General features: G+C 42.4%; 1 protein-coding gene across 1 annotated transcript in view; it reads left to right on the top strand.

The window, feature by feature from the left end:
* Kiaa1549l (KIAA1549 like) overlaps nucleotides 1-19,009 on the top strand; it is a 254,917-nt gene that overhangs the window by 213,106 nt on the left and 22,802 nt on the right. Inside the window, exon 16 of the mRNA XM_034636214.2 lies at nucleotides 3,804-3,933. Within this exon, the coding sequence (XP_034492105.2) occupies nucleotides 3,804-3,933 (130 nt within the window). The remainder of the gene's footprint in view (nucleotides 1-3,803; nucleotides 3,934-19,009) is intronic.

Below are 19,009 nucleotides of genomic sequence, written 5' to 3'. Positions count from 1 at the left end.
GAAGAGGAGATAGACTCCCTGTAAGCTTGAGGGTGTAATTCTTGACACATTCTGCCCTTGACTCCAGAGGCTGCCTGCTGTTTATCTGTTTTCACAGGTTAGAGTTACCTGTTAATTGCTATTCTCTCTACAGCTCTCCAGAGACCCAACCACAGCAGGCGCAGGGAGAGAAACATTCTCCAGTCCAGAGGTAGCATCAGTAATTTTACCTTCAGACTGAAGCTCAGTATAAAAAAAATAAAAATAAAAAAGGCTACAAAGCTTAGATTCCAAATGTTGACTCATCATTAAATCTTTTAAAAGAATTTTCATGGCTCTTTTTTTCCTAGAATCAGAGAAACACTCCATTTTATACTATAAACTTTTACCAAGACAAAGTGCACACTAGTGCGTAGGTGCGGTAGTGCAGGCTCCCATCCCGCTGCCCCGGTTCACGCCTGCATTCTATAAACTGTAGGAATCCCACCTAACAGCTTTTCTCAGCAGTGTGAGTTGTTAATATGTTATGCAGCATCCTCCCTTGATGACAAATGGGAATTGATGGATAAATAGCCTTGGCAGGGGAACTCTGAGGTGTCAGCTATGCTGCTGTAATAACCACATTTTCTAGTTTCTGTATTCGGTGCTTAGATGCTTAGACCTAGGAGTCTTTGCTGACTCCAGAAAAACCGTCCCTCCCAGGGCTACCCAGTTCCTAGTGATAGGAGAGGACTTAACCTGCAGATGCACTTGTCATATGCAAACCAACCCATCCAGAACCCATGCCTTGGTTACCACCTTTAGATGATCTCACTGGCTCCCACTCTAGGCCATTATCCAACTGCCCAAATCACCCCAGGGCCAAGTACCAGATGACTGAGCCCTCTTGCCTTAGGATCTGCCCAAATTATCCAAACTAGCCCACTACCAGCCTGCTCCTTCCCTGCCCGTTACTTCCCACGGAAACCACAAGAAAGTCTTTCGCCCATGTTTTCTCCTGACTCCTTGGCCTCCTGACCAACCTGGTGTTTCTCTAGGTGGCCTCTCCCGGGTGGGACCTATCCCCTTCTCTTGAGATCTGCGGGTGTAACAAGTTACCTTTTCATCATCTCCTGATCTTCCAGCCTTGTCAGACCTGAATAATAACTAAACCTACGTTTTAAAGCAACCATCTCCCACACTTCTCCAATGAGTTTGAGCCCCAGGTATCCAAAACACTCATCTGCTCCACAGTGGATGGCTTCCCTCCTTTTCCTCCCCATTCCTCTGGCACTGCCTCACAAATTAACCCCTGGCACTCAAATCACCATAGAGTGCACATCTGGGGACCCACCTGAAGGCGATAACCTATAAAGACAGAGTTGCTCTGATGGAACCTCTAGGTCATCTCAGGGTTCAATTTGTGAACTACTTTATTAGCAACCCTGGGATTAAAAAGCTCTTGAAAAGCCAAATGAGACTCATCATTATCCACACAACAATATTTTCAGAGGCAAAAACTTACTTCTCAAGTTTGCCTGTTCTAAAATTTATTAACTTTTCTAAAATACAGCAAAATACCAGCAAAAAATGAGTCTATCTAATGGAACTCCTTTTGATCAAATTAGGCCATTTCTCTACCTGAAAGCCTAATTCTAAGTAGCTATCCATATACCAGGCACATATTGGGGATCTGGTCAGTGGAGATCTGTGTTGAACCTCAGGTGGAGCTGTGCATCCTAATGGCACATCTTCTCTGAGGGAAGATTAGACTCCAGTGTCTTAGTTCTTACCCATGTTCAGACTTCTTGAAATGGCTTATACCATCTCCCTATTGTATTTCTAATACTTACACAATAACCTCCTGAAATCTCCGTTGTCAATCCCACTACTTACTTGGCCACCATCCTTATTAGTGAATCTTTTCTCAATGAGCTAATTGGCAATCTCAGGAGAGTTGTGAAGCCTGCTTTTTTAAAGATATCATTTGTAATTAGGTCAGGATGGGAATTCTTCAGGCTCTAAAGTGTGAGTCACTCAGAACCGATTTTGTCTCACAAGCCCACTGAGGTTGGGTGCTTTTCCTAAAGGAAGCCTGTGATTTGAGAATAACTAGAGGACACAGTTTATAATATCAGGTTGAAGTTCTGATATTAGTCAACATTCTTGGTGGTTGAAAATGGTGGAAATCCAGCACAAACTGGTTTAATAAAAAGGGGATGTAGTATTTAACATTGTTGAAAGGTCAAGGTTTCAGTGTGGCTGGATAAAGGAGGACATACAATGTTTTCTGCATTTGCTCTTGCTCTCTCTTTACTCCTTGACAGCCTGGTTTGAAGGCAGGCTTTACCCTCATGGTGGTAAACTGGCTGCCAGTAATTCCAGGCTTGTGTCCCTATCTTCTTAAAAACTTCAATGCCAAGAGAATGCCCCTTTTCCTAGTTGCCCTAGCTAAAGCTCGGGGACTCAGTCTCATCAAACCAACTCGGGTCATGTGCCCACCCCTTGACCAATCACATAGCCATGGAGATTCAATGCTGTGATTGGTCCTGCTCGTCAGTTGAATTTTCTAGAAGTAGCAGTGTAGAGCCTCTGAATGTGCTACTCCCTGGCCTGAAATACTCTGTACTCACATCAGCATGGGGCTGACTCCATTTAGGACTTTGCTAAAAATGCCACCTCCCACAGAGGTCTTCCCTGACCTCTATCTGAAGTCATCTTCCATCCCAGTCACCCTCTGTCATAGCCCCTGTTTTTCTCTATAACACTGTCATTCTGAAATTGTCATGTTAATTGTCTGTCTCCATCATTAGGATATAAACTCTGAGAAGAGTCAGAGCCATGGATGCTCAGCATCTTCCATGGTGCCTGGCACATAGTAGGCACTCATTAAAGACTGGATGGATGGATGGCCCTGTGTTAGCTTTCTGTCAGTGTGACAGAATAACTGAGATGGACATCATGGCTGAACAAAGCCATTCATATCATGGCAGCCTGGAAGGAGAGAGAGAGAGAGAGAGAGAGAGAGAGAGAGAGAGAGAGAGAGAGAGAAGGAAGAGAAGGAGCTGGGATAAAATAGAGCATTCAAGAGCACACTCCCAAAGACCTCTTTTCTTCAAGGAGGCCCCACCTCCTAATTTACCACCACCTCCCAATAGTCCATTAAATTATGACTACACCAATGGATGAATCCATTGATGGGGTCAAAGCCCTCATGATCCTATCACCTTCCAAAGGCCCCACCTCTGAACACTGCTGGTTTGAGGGACCAAGCCTTCAACACCTGAGCTTTAAGATCTAAACCATAGCAGGCCCCAAATTGCCTCTCGATTTATGGCTTCTTAAGCCCAGGAGAGAATCCACTATGGTAATTGTAGAATCACAATATTAAGCAGCCCACTGGCTACAGGGTTTATTGACACATAGAATCCTGCACTTGAAATCAGATTGAGTAAAAGGAACCAGAGACCTGCTCAGTCAACAAAGTCAGCAAAGGCAAGTTGGTTGTGCCAGCGTTAGCTGTCCTGGAGGGTCCAGGCAGAGCCCCTGGTCTTGCCATCAGCAGAATTTTAGATGAGGTTGCACTGTTGCAATTGATTGTAATTACCTAGTCTCCATATGAAAGAACATTTATAATTCAACCATATAGTTCCAGCCTCTTGGGGAGGGGGATCTTTATTCTACTCTTTCTATAGCCTATTCTGGCCAGGGAACAAACACCATCAGTTTTGAGATTTGTGAAGCAAATCCAAACCCTTCATTGGTTGCCTGTAGTTTTGGATCAGTGGAGAATTCCATCTGTCAGGGCATTTGCTGCATCATAACAGTTGTTGAAATTTCTTCAGGCAACAGATGAAGAACTCTGTCTACCGAAGCCGGCAGTCTCTGAACAGCCCGAGTCCAGGAGAAACCGAGATGGACCTTCTGGTCACTCGAGAGCGACCCCGGCGTGGCATCCGGAACAGTGGATATGATGTAAGTCTCTGGTGGGCTGGGGTGAGTGCGAGCTTTGCTTTCCCCCAAAAGCAGAGAGGATAGAACAGCCCATAATGTTTCATTTACTACCTGTTTGTAGAATTTTGAAATGCATTCAAATGTTTTCAATTTTTTATTATCTCTTTTCCAAAGTAAGCCTCTTTGGAAATATGTCAGAGTAACAAATTATTGCAGAAAGGATTATGATTGCTATGAATTGCTACCTTAATTTCATTTTCCCATCTTACATTACTGGCCTTAAATTCAATGGAGATTCTAAATGTCCTTAATTTTTTCCCCCTCTGTCTTTAGAAACTCAGTAAGATCCATGAAAAAGAGTGAGAATTCATTTGAACGTGGGTTTCTTTTAATCCATAGCAGTGATGAAAATTTGGATTTGTTCCTGATTTCATAACTCCTCATATGCCATGGAAACAATGAGATGTCCAACAGAGCGAGTAGATGATTTCATGTGACAAAGCACATGCTTATGTGCTGTGATAGATCCAAACTGCAGAAATTCTGCTAAGCCCTTCAGACTTCCCCAGATGAGAAGCTGCAATTGGATGCCTCCTGTCAAGTATACATCCTGGCCCTGGAATTGCACCATGAGCTCATGTGAACAGTTCAATAATGCTTCTCCCTCTCCCACAATTTGAAAGAGGCTTGATATACTCTGAGGTTTTATAGAACATATTTCTTATCAGGCATGGAGGCACTGGCCTATAATACCAGCAACTCCAGAGGCCGAGGCAAGAAGGTCACAAGTTCAAGACCAGGCAAAGCAACTTAGTGAGGTCCTAAGCCACATAGCAAGACTCTGTCTCAAAAAAAAAAAAAAAAAAAAAAAAAAAAGAGGAAGGTTAAAAAAAATAGAAGTGATGGGGGTGTCGCTAAGTAGTAAAGCACCCCTGGGTTCAATCCCCAATTCTTTCTCATTTCCCTAAAATGTTCCTCTGATTACAAATTGAGGGGCTGGGGATGTGGCTCAAGCGGTAGCGTGCTTGCCTGGTGTGCTTGCGGCCCGGGTTTGATCCTCAGCACCACATACAAACAAAGATGTTGTGTCCGCCGAGAACTAAAAAATAAAAATTAAAAAATTCTCTCTCTCTCTCTCTCTCTCTCTCTCTCTCTCTCTCTCTCTCCCTCTCTCTCCCACTCTCTCTTTAAAAAAAAAAAAAAAACAAATTGAAAAGTTTCTCTAAGAAGAGTTATAATTTAAATATGTCTAGAGAAAGTTGTTACAATTTGAGAAACTATAATTTGAAAATCACACTCAATTTCTTAAATATATCATACTGATATGAAGGCAAGACTATTTTTTCCCCTTAGGATCAGTCACTGCTTGCCACATTACCATTCTGAAATTATCATGTTAATTGTCTGTCTCCATCATTAGGATATAAACTCTGAGAGAGTCGGGACCGTGGATGCTCAGCATCTTCCATGGCACATAGTAGGCACTCATTAAAGAATGGAGAGGTAGATGGCTTTGTGTTAGCTTTTCTGTTGCAATTGATTGTAGTTCATAGTTTTGCCACGAAAGTTTAAAATGAGATTTTTTTTAATGGTTTAATCAAAGAATAGGGATATTCTGCTTAATTTCCTTTTCTGGTGATCTTTTTTACACTTAAGCTTGATGTTGGGTTGGTGGGGAAACTCCTTTCTATTTTTTTTTTCCTTTTTCCTAAAATTGTTTGATAGCTTAGTTTTTATAAAATTCTAGAATTTTTTTAAAACTTAAAATGGACCTGTATTTTATTTATTTATATATGTTGCTGAGAATCAAACCCAGTACCTCACACGTGCTAGACAAGCACTTTACCACTGAGCTACAACCCCAGCCCCAAATTCTAGAAATTTTGAGCACATCTTTTTTTGTTAAACTATCCTAGTAGATCATTTTTTTTATACCAAATTCGTTCATTGATTTGATCATCAATGTGCAATTAAAAATCAGCATAAGTTTCATGTTTTCAATCAACCCCCGAGAGTGAACAATCTTCCTGGAATGCTTACTGAGTTTGAGGAACTTTTCTTTCTGCTTAAGCACCTGGGATCAAAGATTTTTAGTTTATCTCAAGATTAATATTAACAGGTTTCTTGTGAAAGTCTAGGCAGAGGCACTTTTAGCAATGACAAAATGGACCAGAGATTCCCTGAGAATCTTTATTTTCAAAAAAATGCTTAAATGAGAATCTGACATGACTTGCAGTACTTACCTGATACCTTTAGAACATTATGTTAGTAAATTGCTTAGAACAATAGGAGAGAGAGAGAACTTTTAAATTTTTAAAAGGAGTCTGCTCACCCCTCACGGACATGCACAGATATTCCAAATACAGATAACTTTAGGGAGAACCTCTTCATTCTAATAGAATTTTCAAAAATCTACATTTCTTTGAGAAGTATTCATGATCTCAAAAACAGAAATATAAGCTTCCTTAAGGAGAAACAGTTATCTACAGAACAGCTTTGTGAATTTAGGCTATTGAGGAACAGTTTTAAAATTTAGACTATTGACCCTAAGAATGATATTGCTAGCTGGGCAGGGTGGCACATTCTTGATTGTCCCAGCTACTTGGGAGACTGAGGCAAGATTATGATGAGTGAAGCCAGCCTGGGCAATTTAGTGACACACTGTTTAAAAAAAAAATGAAATCACTTAATATGTATCTCCTCTTCTATTTTTTTATACTAAACATATGAAAAGTAGCTATCATTTACTGACCACATGCTATCCCAGATCCAGGGCCCATCCCCTTAACCATCATGCGATATGGCTTGTATGTACACCTCTCCTTACTACGTGCCTATCCTCATATCCTGTAATATAGGTTCAATATTTCCAAACCTCTGAAAGTGACCTCTGTAGGTCTCAGAAGGAGTCCTACATGCATAAGTCGCCCAAACAAAAAATAGACCAGCAAATAAAGTAGAAAAAGAAGCAAGTCATAGTTTTAAACAATGCCTTCATTTTCTGAGCTCAGTCGTTTTCTAAAAAATGCCAAGGTCCTCCTTCCTGGCAAAAGAATCCATTAGCCCAGCAGTGAACCTGTCATTCAGTTGGAACATGTCATTCTTCCTACTGGGTCTGGGGATCTCAAAAGCAGGCCAAAATACCCAGTCATTTCTGCCAGGTTAGGAAAGATTGACAACAGTAAAACAAAAGCTCCAGAAGGTTTATTTAATTTTGAATTTCTCAAGAGTTGACAACTCCAGAGTTGTCCTAAAGGAAAAGTCTGCATGTAAAAATAAATGAATAAATACATAAGTAAGCAGACCGATACAGCTACCTAGGCAAATCCTAGCCCCAGGATGGATGGCAGCCTGGATCGTTTGCAACGTTTCCCATAGAGCGAGAGGTGTTCACACCTGCAGAAGAGAGACTAAACCCCAAGGAGTTTGGATTCATTGTGTTTTGCAGCAATAATTCACAACCTCTTGGTCACTCTATCAACCAATGTATTCCCACTGGTAACTCTGGCCCAGGTGGTAGTAATTTTCTAAGAGTCCACACCCCTGCTAAGAGAATGCAGTATTTTTTTTACACAATACCTTTATTTTATTTATTATTATTTCTTAATGTGGTGCTGAGGCTCGAACTCAGTGCCTCACATGTGCTAGGCAAGCACTCTACCTTGGAGCTACAACCCTGGCCCCAGTCACAAACTGATTAGTCCTACAAGGCCAGACTATATCATCAAAGTGACTCAGGCACTGAAATGCAGTGGAAAAGAAAATTTCATTCTATGTGTAAAAGCAAAAAAGTATTTTCTAATGTTGTATTCTGAATGCAAATCATGTAGAAAATAACAAAGCAGTGAATAAAAGCCTCCTGATTGCAAGCCGGGGTCCCCAGCATGTCCTGAACACCTGTTGGGGAAGAGAAGGAGGCAGGATTGGACAGAGTTAAAAGCTCAAGACCATGGTACAAATACCACAGGGTCTTGGCTAACCCCACAGGGTGCTCTGAAGCCCAGGTGGCACTGCAGACTTATCCCAAGTTTGGGCAAAACAGCTGGACTTTTGTACAGTAGTATGGATCAGTCATTGGGTGGCCTTGGGTGAGGCACTCTTTTTAGCCAAGGACAGATATCTAGCAGGAGCTGACATCGGAGACCTGGTGGCTGGCAGTGTGCCCTGCTGCTGGGTGAACCAGTCCTCCAGTTGTGAGCAGCATGACCAGAACTATTAGTTCCTCCCACTCCCTATGCTGCTTGGTCCACTTGAGGCCCCCAAACCTCTGTAGAAGCCAGAGAACAGTGGACAAAATAAGAATATCCCTTGGGAGTTGCTATCCCTTTCACTGCCTCTAGCAAAGGTTTATTGAGCTTGGTGAAGCCTTTACAGCAGGTGTGCATTTAACATATGCGAATTCACCAGTACAAAAATAAAAGACCATTAAATCCATGCTAAAAATTAGCTTTTTTCACGTATCCTGTTTGTATTATCCATTGTACATTTCCTTTTCCCTATTACTCCTAAGATGTATCCACAAAAGACATTTGAAGGGATTTTCAAGGGTTTGACTCTCCACAACTTTTACCTTCTCCACCAGCATTAGCATCTAAGCGCCCCATGGAATTCCACCCTACCTACCTAAGTGAGGCTCTGCGGAAGGACAAGATGTTCGAACTCTATGCCTGCCCTTGGGGGTCACAGATGAATGGAGGAGAAAGGTAGAGGCACACACAACCTGCTGTGACCATGAACTTGGATGAGAGGAGGGACTCCTCTTGCAGGTCTCTTCCTCCCTGTCTATCCCAGGGCTGCTGCCTGGTCCAGTCCCCATTACTCACCAGGCTAAAGCTGCCAAAACGCTGCTGGGGGAATCCTGGAACACACATTGCTGCAAATCCTCCAGTGACTCCTAGCAGCTTTGAGCCCGAGACATCTAAGCTCCTGACCTGGGACTCATCTGCTGTGGAGCCCAGGCATGCCCTGCAAGCTGATGGTCCTCACTCCTTAACCCTCCCCATGGCTCCAGGCTGAACGCCCTTCCCCACACTTGGCGTTGGGTTTCCTGTCTCATGTTGGTGCACAAGTTCATCGCTCACAACCCCCTTCTCACCTGCTTCATCAGCATCAAGTATTCTCAGCACTCTCACTACTGACACTCGGGCTGTGTATGGAGGACCACCCTATGCACCCCTGGCCTCTACCCCATAGCTTCCAGTAGCCCCTCCCAGTTGTGACACCCCAAATATCTCAAGGCATTACCACATGTCCCCTGGGAGGCAAACACATGCACTTGGTGATGCTTTCAGAACTTGGTTTAAATATCATCTTCTCCAGAATCTTTCCCTAGCCCCCACACCCATGGCTCTTAGATGCCCATCCTTAGTGTTCCAGTGTAACATGTAGTTCTCACACCAATCAGTCCCTAACCCCAGCTTCCGTTTATTGGTTTATTTGTTTTATTTCCCCATTTGACTCCTTAAGGGCAGGAATCATGTTTTATTCATCTTGGAAACCTCAGCACTCAGAATAGGAACTGGCATAGAGAGGATGCCTAGTCTCTATTTGTTGAGCAAATGAGCAAACAAGTGTGTCAACGAGAAGAGGTGACTCCTAAGCTGAGGAGTTATAAATGTGGCCCCATTTATAACTCTGAACCACAGAAACGGTTCATTTGATTGACTATCAAAACTGTAGATCAATGTAAATTACTGTTTGGAGTTCAGTTTAAGTGGTAGTTATCAGTTAGGATGTTTTCACTAAAAGTAACAACAACAGCAACCAAAAAAAAAAAAAAAAACACCCAACCTGACTCAAACTGTCTTAAAACATAAAGGGAATGTGTTGGTTACATTAAACGTAGGCATGGTTCGCCTGAAGATCCAGGCCATTCCCCTGCATTATACAGCACTGTGCTCCCTTATGCCTGGGCTTCAACTTCAAGTTGGCTCACTCCGGCAAGAAATGGCTGTAGTAGTCCCAGCTCTCACATCTCCATCCTGCATTGGCCAATACAAGAGAGAGTTCTCTTTTCCGGATCATGAAACAATGGTATACGGGTTTTATTCTAAGCCCCCATAAGTCAAATGCCCAACCCTGTATCCGTCACTATAGCAGCAGGGGCTACACTGATTGATTTACCTGAGTCAGGCCTCACCAATGGACCTGAGGCAGTCTTATGCCCACCCAGAACTCCTGGCTGAGACACAGGGAAAGGTGACGATAGATGCTGAGGCCACCACTTGAGGAACACTTGTGGTTGACTTTCTAAGGAGCAAACCCAGCACACCCCTCCATGTTACGTTGACCTCTGGTGTCAGCCTCTCATCTTTTGGTGACCTCTAAGGTCACACTTTCCCAAACACAGCATAAACCATAAGGCTTCTTAGTCAAAACAGATGAGATCTTGTGACCTGCTCAGGACTTAAATCCCCCACTGCTCAGTGGAGGGCAGCAGGTTCCAGGGGTAGAAAGACAGGAGCTGGAGCCGTCCTGAGACTCCTGCTGCAGGCTGGGGCTGGTTTACTTTGGGAGCAGTAAGTAATCCTGAGAACAGCGAGTGCCTTCTTTTATCCCTGACAGTCCTATCTGCATGTTCTCAGTGTAATTATGGATCATTCTTTGGAAGAAACAGAGTTTGTCCCTCTTTGCTTTGAAGTCTGCAAGAAACCCTATCATGCCTTTTTGGCTCACCTGAAACATAGAACAGCTGCTGTCTTCATAGCCCCATACCTTCCAGTGACGGAGGGTCATCATTGGAAGACAGGCAGAATGCAACTGGATGTTTTCCTAAGATTAAAAAATAAAATAAAATTTCATTTACACACTTTTGCAAAAGAGAAATCATCAGACCGTTATTTGAACCCCCATCTGTTCTGAAGGGAACCCATCTCTCTTTATTGGTAGAGAAGCTTTTGAGACGTGGGCTCAGTAGGAAGCTGCTACAAAAGTCTCTCTGCTCCTGTAATCATGATCGTCCTCTTCGGCCCACCAGGCAAAGAGAGAACTTCCTGAAATTTGGTTTCCAGAAGCAACTTTCTATATATGCATCTGGCTCCTCAGTGGGCAGCAGCATGTGTGATAGACCCTTTACAGCCAGAATAGACATTAAGCAGAGAAGCAGCACGGTTTTGTGTGGCTCAGAGGACCCTAATTGGTGGGAAGAGAAATGGACATGGAGCCAGATTAATTTCATCATGGCCAGATGGCCCAGAAATGTATCTTGCTGAAACCCCCACCTGGTCGTAGGGTCCTTGCCAGGAAGTTGCAGATTTTGTTCAAAATCTGTTCTCCTTGCAGGATGGAGCTATGATTAGTACTAAGTTGAAAATCGGGGATTTGGGGCAACTTTTGGAGAAGGCCTTCAAATTTTTGTACTCTGGAAATAAAGTGCCCGGCTGAGGCCAAGTGATGTTGTGTGTCCTGGGAAGTACGACGTTGTAAGACATCTGCCCACTTTGGGGCTTGTAATTTAAGAACTTCTAGAATAAGTGGTCTTAAGGGCCCTTCAACTCTCCTCTCCAACTCCATTCTAGATAAGACTGTCTGGTTCATTACAGACACGTGGACATGTCATTTACTGTTGAAGATCTTGCAGCAGAAATTCCTCAGGCTTTTAGGACTGATTTCCACTCATTCACAGAAAGGAAAGCAGGCACAGCTTGGAGAATTATAGGGCTGGTCCAGGAAGCCTCTCTAGGGAGGTGACTTCTGAGCAGAAACCTAAAATGAGGGAGCCAGGCATGCTGGTCCCAAGGGAAGAGCATTCAGAGCAGTAGGAACAGCTAGTGGAAGGGCCCAGAGCAAGATTCCCTCTGGAGGAGCTCAGAGAGCATCAAGAAGACCCGTCATAGCACGGTTTCCCTTCTTGGTAAGGGGTCTCGGCCTCAACTTGTTCCTTTCCTCCACCTGCCACATCTAAACTCTCAGCAAATTTTGTCGGTTCTCTTCCAAAAGATACCTTGAATTCACCCACAACTTCTCTGTCCACAACCACCCTAAAGCCATCTCTTTTTGTATGGATTACTGCAAGAGCCTCCTAAATGATTTCCCATAAATTCCAATCATAATTCTCTCCTGCTTAAAATTCTTCACTCCTTTCCTCTTATCTGTTGAAAACAGTACAGTCCTCAAGCCCTTAAGACCTTGGACAATCTGTCCCATCTCCTGACACCTGAGACTTCAGCACAATGTACATGTATTTGTTTGCTAGGGCACCGTCTAGGTGGCTTAAACAACAGAAATTTATTTTCTCACAATCTTGGAGGCCACAAGGCCCAGATGAAGGTGTTAACCAGGTTGGTTCTCCTGGGGGCCACGAGGGAAGGATCTGTTCCAGCCTCTCTCCTGGGTCTAAGATGGCCATCTTCCCCTGGGGCCCCACCACATCTTCTCTCTGTACATGTCTGTGCCCAAATGTCCTCTTCTTAGAAGGACATCAGTCACACTGGCTTAAGGTCCACTCTAATGACCTCATTGCAACCTCATTACCTCTGTAAAGACCTTATCTCCAAATATAGTCACATTCAGAGACACTGGAGATGAGGACATAACTATATGCAATTCATTCCATAGCAGGTCTTTCTCTTTCTCAAATACTATAAGCTCTTTTCTACCTCAGAACTGTATCTTAAGCTTTCCTGTGACAGTTACATGGCCATCCCCCTTCTTTCAGGTCTCAAAAACTAACACCTCTTCAACAGGCCTTCCTTGACCATCCCCATCAAACCAGCTGTGTTATTTCAGCCCATCCTCAATGGCACTTGACCACTCAGCCCATCCCAGACCTATTTTGTAGTTTATGTAGGGACAGGGTCTCACTGAGTTACTTAACGCCTTGTTGTTGCTGAGGCTGGCTTTGAACTTTCGATCTTCCTGCCTCAGCCTCCCCAGACACTGGAATTATAGGCATTTGCTACCGCAAATGGCTACCATCTTGATTTTTTTTTTATTATGGCAAGACTAATATATGGGAAAATGTTCAAAAAAATATTTTTAGCAATACCGAGAATCAAATCCAGGACCTACACTAGGCAAGCACTCTATCACTGAGCCACATCCCTAGCTCTATTCAAATCTATAGTGTATAATATGATGAGCTTCAACAAATGTAACCCAGTGACCACCAATCCAGTTGAAATATAGAGCATTTTTATCATGGGTCCCCTACTCCCCAAATTTCCTCACTCTTCCTTTAAATCCATCTTTATCATCTCATGAGAATACCTACCATCACAGTTTGGTCTATTCTTCCACTTCGGATAAGTGGAATTATCCAGTATATACCGTTTTGTGCCTGGCATTTTTACTCAAGATTCATCGATACTGTTATGTATATCAATCAATGTATTATTTCTTTTTTTTTTATTAACTGAATACTGTTCCACTGTTCACATCTGATGCTCTTTGCTTATTCATCATCGTTTTGTTCAACATTTGGCTTGTTTCCAATTTGGAGCTATTATAAAAATAAAAAACTATAAACATTTCCTACATTTTGTGAACATATGTTTTTATTTGTCTTGGATAAATATGTAGGAGTAGAATTTCTGGGTTGTAGAATAGGTATATTTTTAATGCTGTCATTAGTTTCTTTAATTTTAGCCACTCCACTGAGTGTGGAATGATGCAGTTTCCCTAGTTACTAATGATGTGGAGTACCTATCCATGTGTTTGTATCTTCTTCTATTGAGGTGTCTTTTTAAGCCTTTAACTTAGGATGTCTTCTTGTTCTTCATTTGTAGAAATTATTATGCATGTTCTGGATAATGAACCTTAATATTTTCTCTTATCAGTAGTTTTTATTTTTCATCAATTGTCTGATCAAAAACTAGTTTTTAGTTTTGATAAATATTGAGGGCTACAAGATATGTCCTGGGACTAGACGATAAGTCTGTTTTCCAGAAAACAGACACTAACGGGTTCTCAGCAGGGCTGTGGGGTCCTTCAGCTTTGTTCCTGTGGTGTTTCAAAGAGAAGCTGAAGTTACATGGATCTGTAGCCATGCTGGGCCATCCTGCACCTGTGGACTAGTTTGTTCTTTTGAAAACAACATGGAAAGAATAGCAGGTGCTTGTTCTATCCAGTGGGCACCATAAAGCACAACACAGATATGAGGTCCAGAGTACATGTGTGGAGAGGGAATGGTCTTAATTTCTGCTGAATACCATGGTCCTTACTGCTGAGCTACAATGTACCGTAACTACCCCAATCCTTAAATATATGCACATCCTCTGAACATCCTAGAAACTTAGCCTAAGGAGGAATTCATGATTATATGCAAAGTTTGAATCAAGAGGAAACCTCCTTCAGCTTTGTTTTCATAGTAAGATATTGGAAACCACCCAAATTGTAGACTGTTAATTATAAGTCTGAAAACTCCATCTATTGGAATACTATGAAGTCACTTAAAGTTCTTCCCTACAAATACATGTATTTATTGGCGACACATTGGTTTACAATATTGTTGGATTAAAACGTTTTCAAAATGTTGCTTATAAAATAACCTGCTTTTTAAAAATGTCCATATGTACGTACATACATACATACAAATGTGTGTATGACCCAGCCAGGTGTGGTGGTGATACATACCTGTAATCCCAGCAACTCAGGAACCCAAGGTAGGAGGATCACAAGTTCAAGGCCAGTCTCAGCAACTTAGCAAGGCCCTAAGCAACTCAGCAAGATCCTGTCTCAAAACAAAAAACAAAAAAGGGCTGGGGATGTGGCTCAGGAGTTGAGCACTCTTGGATTCAATCCCTGGTACCTAAGTAAATAATAAAGGAAGAGAAAGGGAAATGATGACCCAAAGAACTATGACTATGCTAACAAAAGCAATTTTAAAACATCTCTATTGCTCTACTCATGGTTTTCATATATGTGAATGCAAATACATCATGCTTGGTAATACATTTAATTCCCTTATTTTCTCTCCCATGCACGTGCCACCTAACTGCTTCTGAACCTCTCTGGAAATTACCCCCCAAAGTCCTGCAACCCACACCACTTCTGTCTGAAGTATCATACCCCCACTCCCTATTCTCCATCACAAAGCCCAGAGAATCTATGTGGCAAAGGGTGGCCCTCCCTTGGAAGAAGAGAGGTTGACAGGGGCCAAGCCATTGCTCTCTGTTGTGGCCTGGGTGGGAGCTACAAGTTGGGGCAGGGGGCAGGGAGTGGCACTGTACAGCACTCCAAGCCTTCATCCTATGTCATAGGCATCAGAAGCATCTCGAGGGACATGCAGGAAGGTCAAAATATTAACAGCAGTTATTTCTGGAGGTTGGATTAGAGTGGATTTTAATTTTCTTCATTTTGCTTATCTATGTTTTCTAATTTTTTTTTCATATACAGACATTCCCTTGATTAATTTTTAAAATTTTTTATTGAAGCATATCTTGATTAATTTATAAACGAGCTTTAAAAAATAATCCCTTGGCACTTTTCAAGAACATGAGGTTGGAGAAGCAAGTATGGTACCTTCCAAGGTAAAGAGATTTAAAAATGTATTCTCTCTCCCATGTATGGCCCCAGACATTGCACCCAAGCCAACCATCAGCCAACATTGGGGGGTTTTGCTCTTGTCTCCTCCCCAAGAAAAAGGCATATTCAGAAATGTGCAAGTGGGAAAAAAGGGCTCAGAACAAGTTATGTCTATAGGCATGGTTTTCCTTATCTGAAAATGGGCTCATCGCTGTACGACCCCGAGTGAGGGGACACCCATGGAAACCCCTCCCCCACCCACATGTGGGCTGGCACATCAAAGGTCCTCAAATAGATGTGAGCACCTGCTACATGAATTCCTTTCACTGTACAGCCAATGACTGGCTTTAGCTCTGGCCGGGCCCTCGACATCAGGTCTATAAGTACAATAATTAACAACACACTGGCCCAACCATAAAGGAGCCCCCAGTCTATGCAAAGAGGCAAATAACAACAATTACAGGCATCATTTAATAAATGCTATGTGCCAGATCTGAATCTGTATTTGGCACATAGCATTTATTCATATTTACATATTCATGATTTTCATCCTTACAGTCATCTCTGAGGTAGACTATCTCAATAATTATTATCTTCTATCCCCCTGGTCACAGAAGTCTGTCTGTCCTTCATCCAGAGCCCACAATGTGGTACAGTAATGGATCTGCTTTGATTTGTACAGTGGGTAAGAGCTTGGGTGCTAGAATCAAACTTTTTGCTGGCTCTGTCAACAAGGGGCAACATATTTGATCTTTCAATGCCTCAGTTTCCTCATCTGAAAGGTCGGAATGATCGTGCTTTTTAATATTACCTCATAGGTTATTATAAGGATGGAAAGAACCAAACTCTTAGAATAGCATCTAGTTATATAAGCTATTAAGAAAGGTCAACTGGTATTATTATTGTTGTATTTATCTCCTCCTTTAGGGAGCTCCCTGAGAGCTGTTTACTATCCCAACTCAGGACTTAACATAGAGCTGAAACCACCACTTGTCTATTAAGTAAAAGAGAAAACATATACCCCTCGTGTGTTGCAGGCAGGGAGGGTGAAGGGGGTTTCCCTTCACAAGTAGACATCAGGTTTTTTTTTTTTTTTTTTTTTTAAGAATGTCAATTGGAGTAGTGTAGCACCTTCCAGAGCAGACAGAGTCCACAAGGTGGCAAATATCAGATCATAGTTCAGCCTTCCCATGACACAGATGAGGAGTCTGAGGCTTAGGTCTGTTCAGGAAGTTGCTTAGGATCATGCAGCTCATTAGCATTCAAGAAATGTGCTAGAGAAGGTGAACTTTCTATCTTAACCTCAAACTCAAGCCCTGGGAAATTGGACAGAATTTTTAATTTCAGGTCAAGTTCACAGCTTTGTTGAATGCCAAGTTCTTCCTGCTAGGCTCCCAAGAAACTGGTGCATGGGCTCAGGGAGTATCTAGTTTGGCACAAGACAGATATTAAATGAATCTAAGTGTGATGAGAGGAAGCCAGGGTATAGTGAGAGCTAGTCTTGTTTCCGTCTGTAGATATTGAGAGGCTGAAATATCAACTGAGAACTGAAGGAGAATAGGAGTTCTTTAGAATGTGGCTTGAGAAAACCAAATGAGATCATACTTGGGTTGTGACTCTGGACCTTCCAGTTAACGCCCCCATCTGAATGCAGAATGAAAACCCTGTGGGGAGAAGAGAGGTTAATTTCTGTGGAGTGGGGTGGATGGCAGTGGAAACCCGGAGAATAGTCTCCCCAGGGGCCTCTTCCCACCCACCTTACTCATATAACCCCACCCTCTCTTCAGGCTCTGAAATTCAGTTCAGAATATTCTGTGCATTATGAAGAAACTTTCTTTAGAAGTTACAGAATTCTTTATCCTAGAAGGTACCACCAGGCAAAAAAAGGTGGGAATGATCATGCTTGTTAATATTATCTCATAGGTTATTATAAGGATGGAAAGAATCAAACTCTTAGAATAGTGTCTAGTTATATGAGCTATTAAGAAAGGCCAACTGATATTATTATTGTATCTATCTCCTCCTTTAAGGAGGAGATAAAGGTTTGCTGGACTTCAGAGACCACACTTCTCAGACAGCGATCACAAGCCTTTCCCTGCAGATCCCCTAACAGCAGAAGTAACAGCAGAAGAGCCCAATGTGTCCCCTAGCCCATGGCCTGGGGACATGCACCCATCGTGACATGTTTTTGAATTCTTGTTATTACAAGGGTAATTTTATATTTGACTCCCTAATCCAATATAAAAGCAGTACTTTAGATTTCTTACAGTAGATGTTTGTTAATAAATCTAGAAAGTTGATAGAGAACCTTACTTGATCTTGAGCTATAGCCAAGTCCTAACTCTGGGTGATAAGATTACAGGAAACGTCGAATTTCTTTTATGTGTTTTCTGTATTTTCAGTATCTTCCCTAATGAGCATGTATTAATTGAATACTACACTTTTAAAAATGAAATATTTCACAGTTTGACCTTAATGTGTAATATTTAAGGGCGGAAGAATAGTAATGATTTTCCTAATGGCATTTTCTTGATGTGCTCATTTTATACATCCAATTCTTTTACACATAGTAATTACAAAAGAATATCTGCATTTGAATGAGTAAAAGTAATAATGATGATGATAATGACAGTGACTACCATTATTCTGTCTTTACCCTGTGCTACTGTTATAAATCTTTACATGCACATCTATTTTATCTTTATAAAACCCTTAGAGGCAGTATTATCCTCATTTTATCAAATAAACTGAAACACCAGGATGGGATGTGGCTCTGTGGTAGTGCTTTTTTTTGGGGGGGGGGGGGTCGGGGGGGGTCCCAGGGATTGAACTCAGGGGCACTCAACCCCTGAGCCACATCCCCAGTCCTATTTTTTTGTATTTTATTTAGAGACAGGTCTCACTGAGACCCTACTTAGGGTCATGCAGCTCATTAGCATTCAAGAAATGTGTTAGAGAAGGTGAACTTTCTATCTTAACCTCAAACTCAAGCCCTGGGAAATTGGACAGAATTTTTAATTTCAGGTCAAGTTTAGCACCTCACTTTTTGCTGAGGCTGGCTTTGAACTAGTGATCCTCTTGTTTCAGCCTCCTGAGCCGCTGGATTACAGGTGCGCGCCACCACGTCCAGTTGTGGTAGTTCATTTGTCTGGCATGTGTGAGGCCCTGGGTTCAATCCTCTGTACTAAAAAAAAAAAAAAAAAAAAAAGACAAAAACAAAGCTGAAACACCACAAACCTAAAGCAACTTTCCTGGCTGGATCATTTTTAATGCCCAGTCTTCTAGCTTCTCAGTGCTCCTCATAGATCTGACTTCTGCTATGGCGTGCACTGCAAAGCAGAGGATGGTGTTGCCTGACCACGCCCTTCTCTCTGGCTTTTTGCATTCTTGCATTCTGAGGTTTGTGCAGGGTCACTCTGGTGGAATGGACGCCCACAGGCATCCCAGCTAACAGAGGCAGGGAAATCACAGAACAAAGAGCAGACACTTACTAGACCAGCATCCATCAGTAGGCCAGCAGAAGTTGCCAGTCCACGGAGCATGCTCTGGGAACAGATGAAGTCCCAGCTCTCTGCCCACCTAGGCTCTGCAGCTGTTCCCTGAATGAAAGGACCCATGGGGAAAGGCAGGAGAA

Source organism: Marmota flaviventris, chromosome 9 (assembly GCF_047511675.1).
Source record: "Marmota flaviventris isolate mMarFla1 chromosome 9, mMarFla1.hap1, whole genome shotgun sequence".
NCBI lineage: Eukaryota > Metazoa > Chordata > Mammalia > Rodentia > Sciuridae > Marmota > Marmota flaviventris.
Note: the sequence above shows the minus strand (reverse complement) of the source record. Positions and strands in the feature narration are given on the sequence as shown.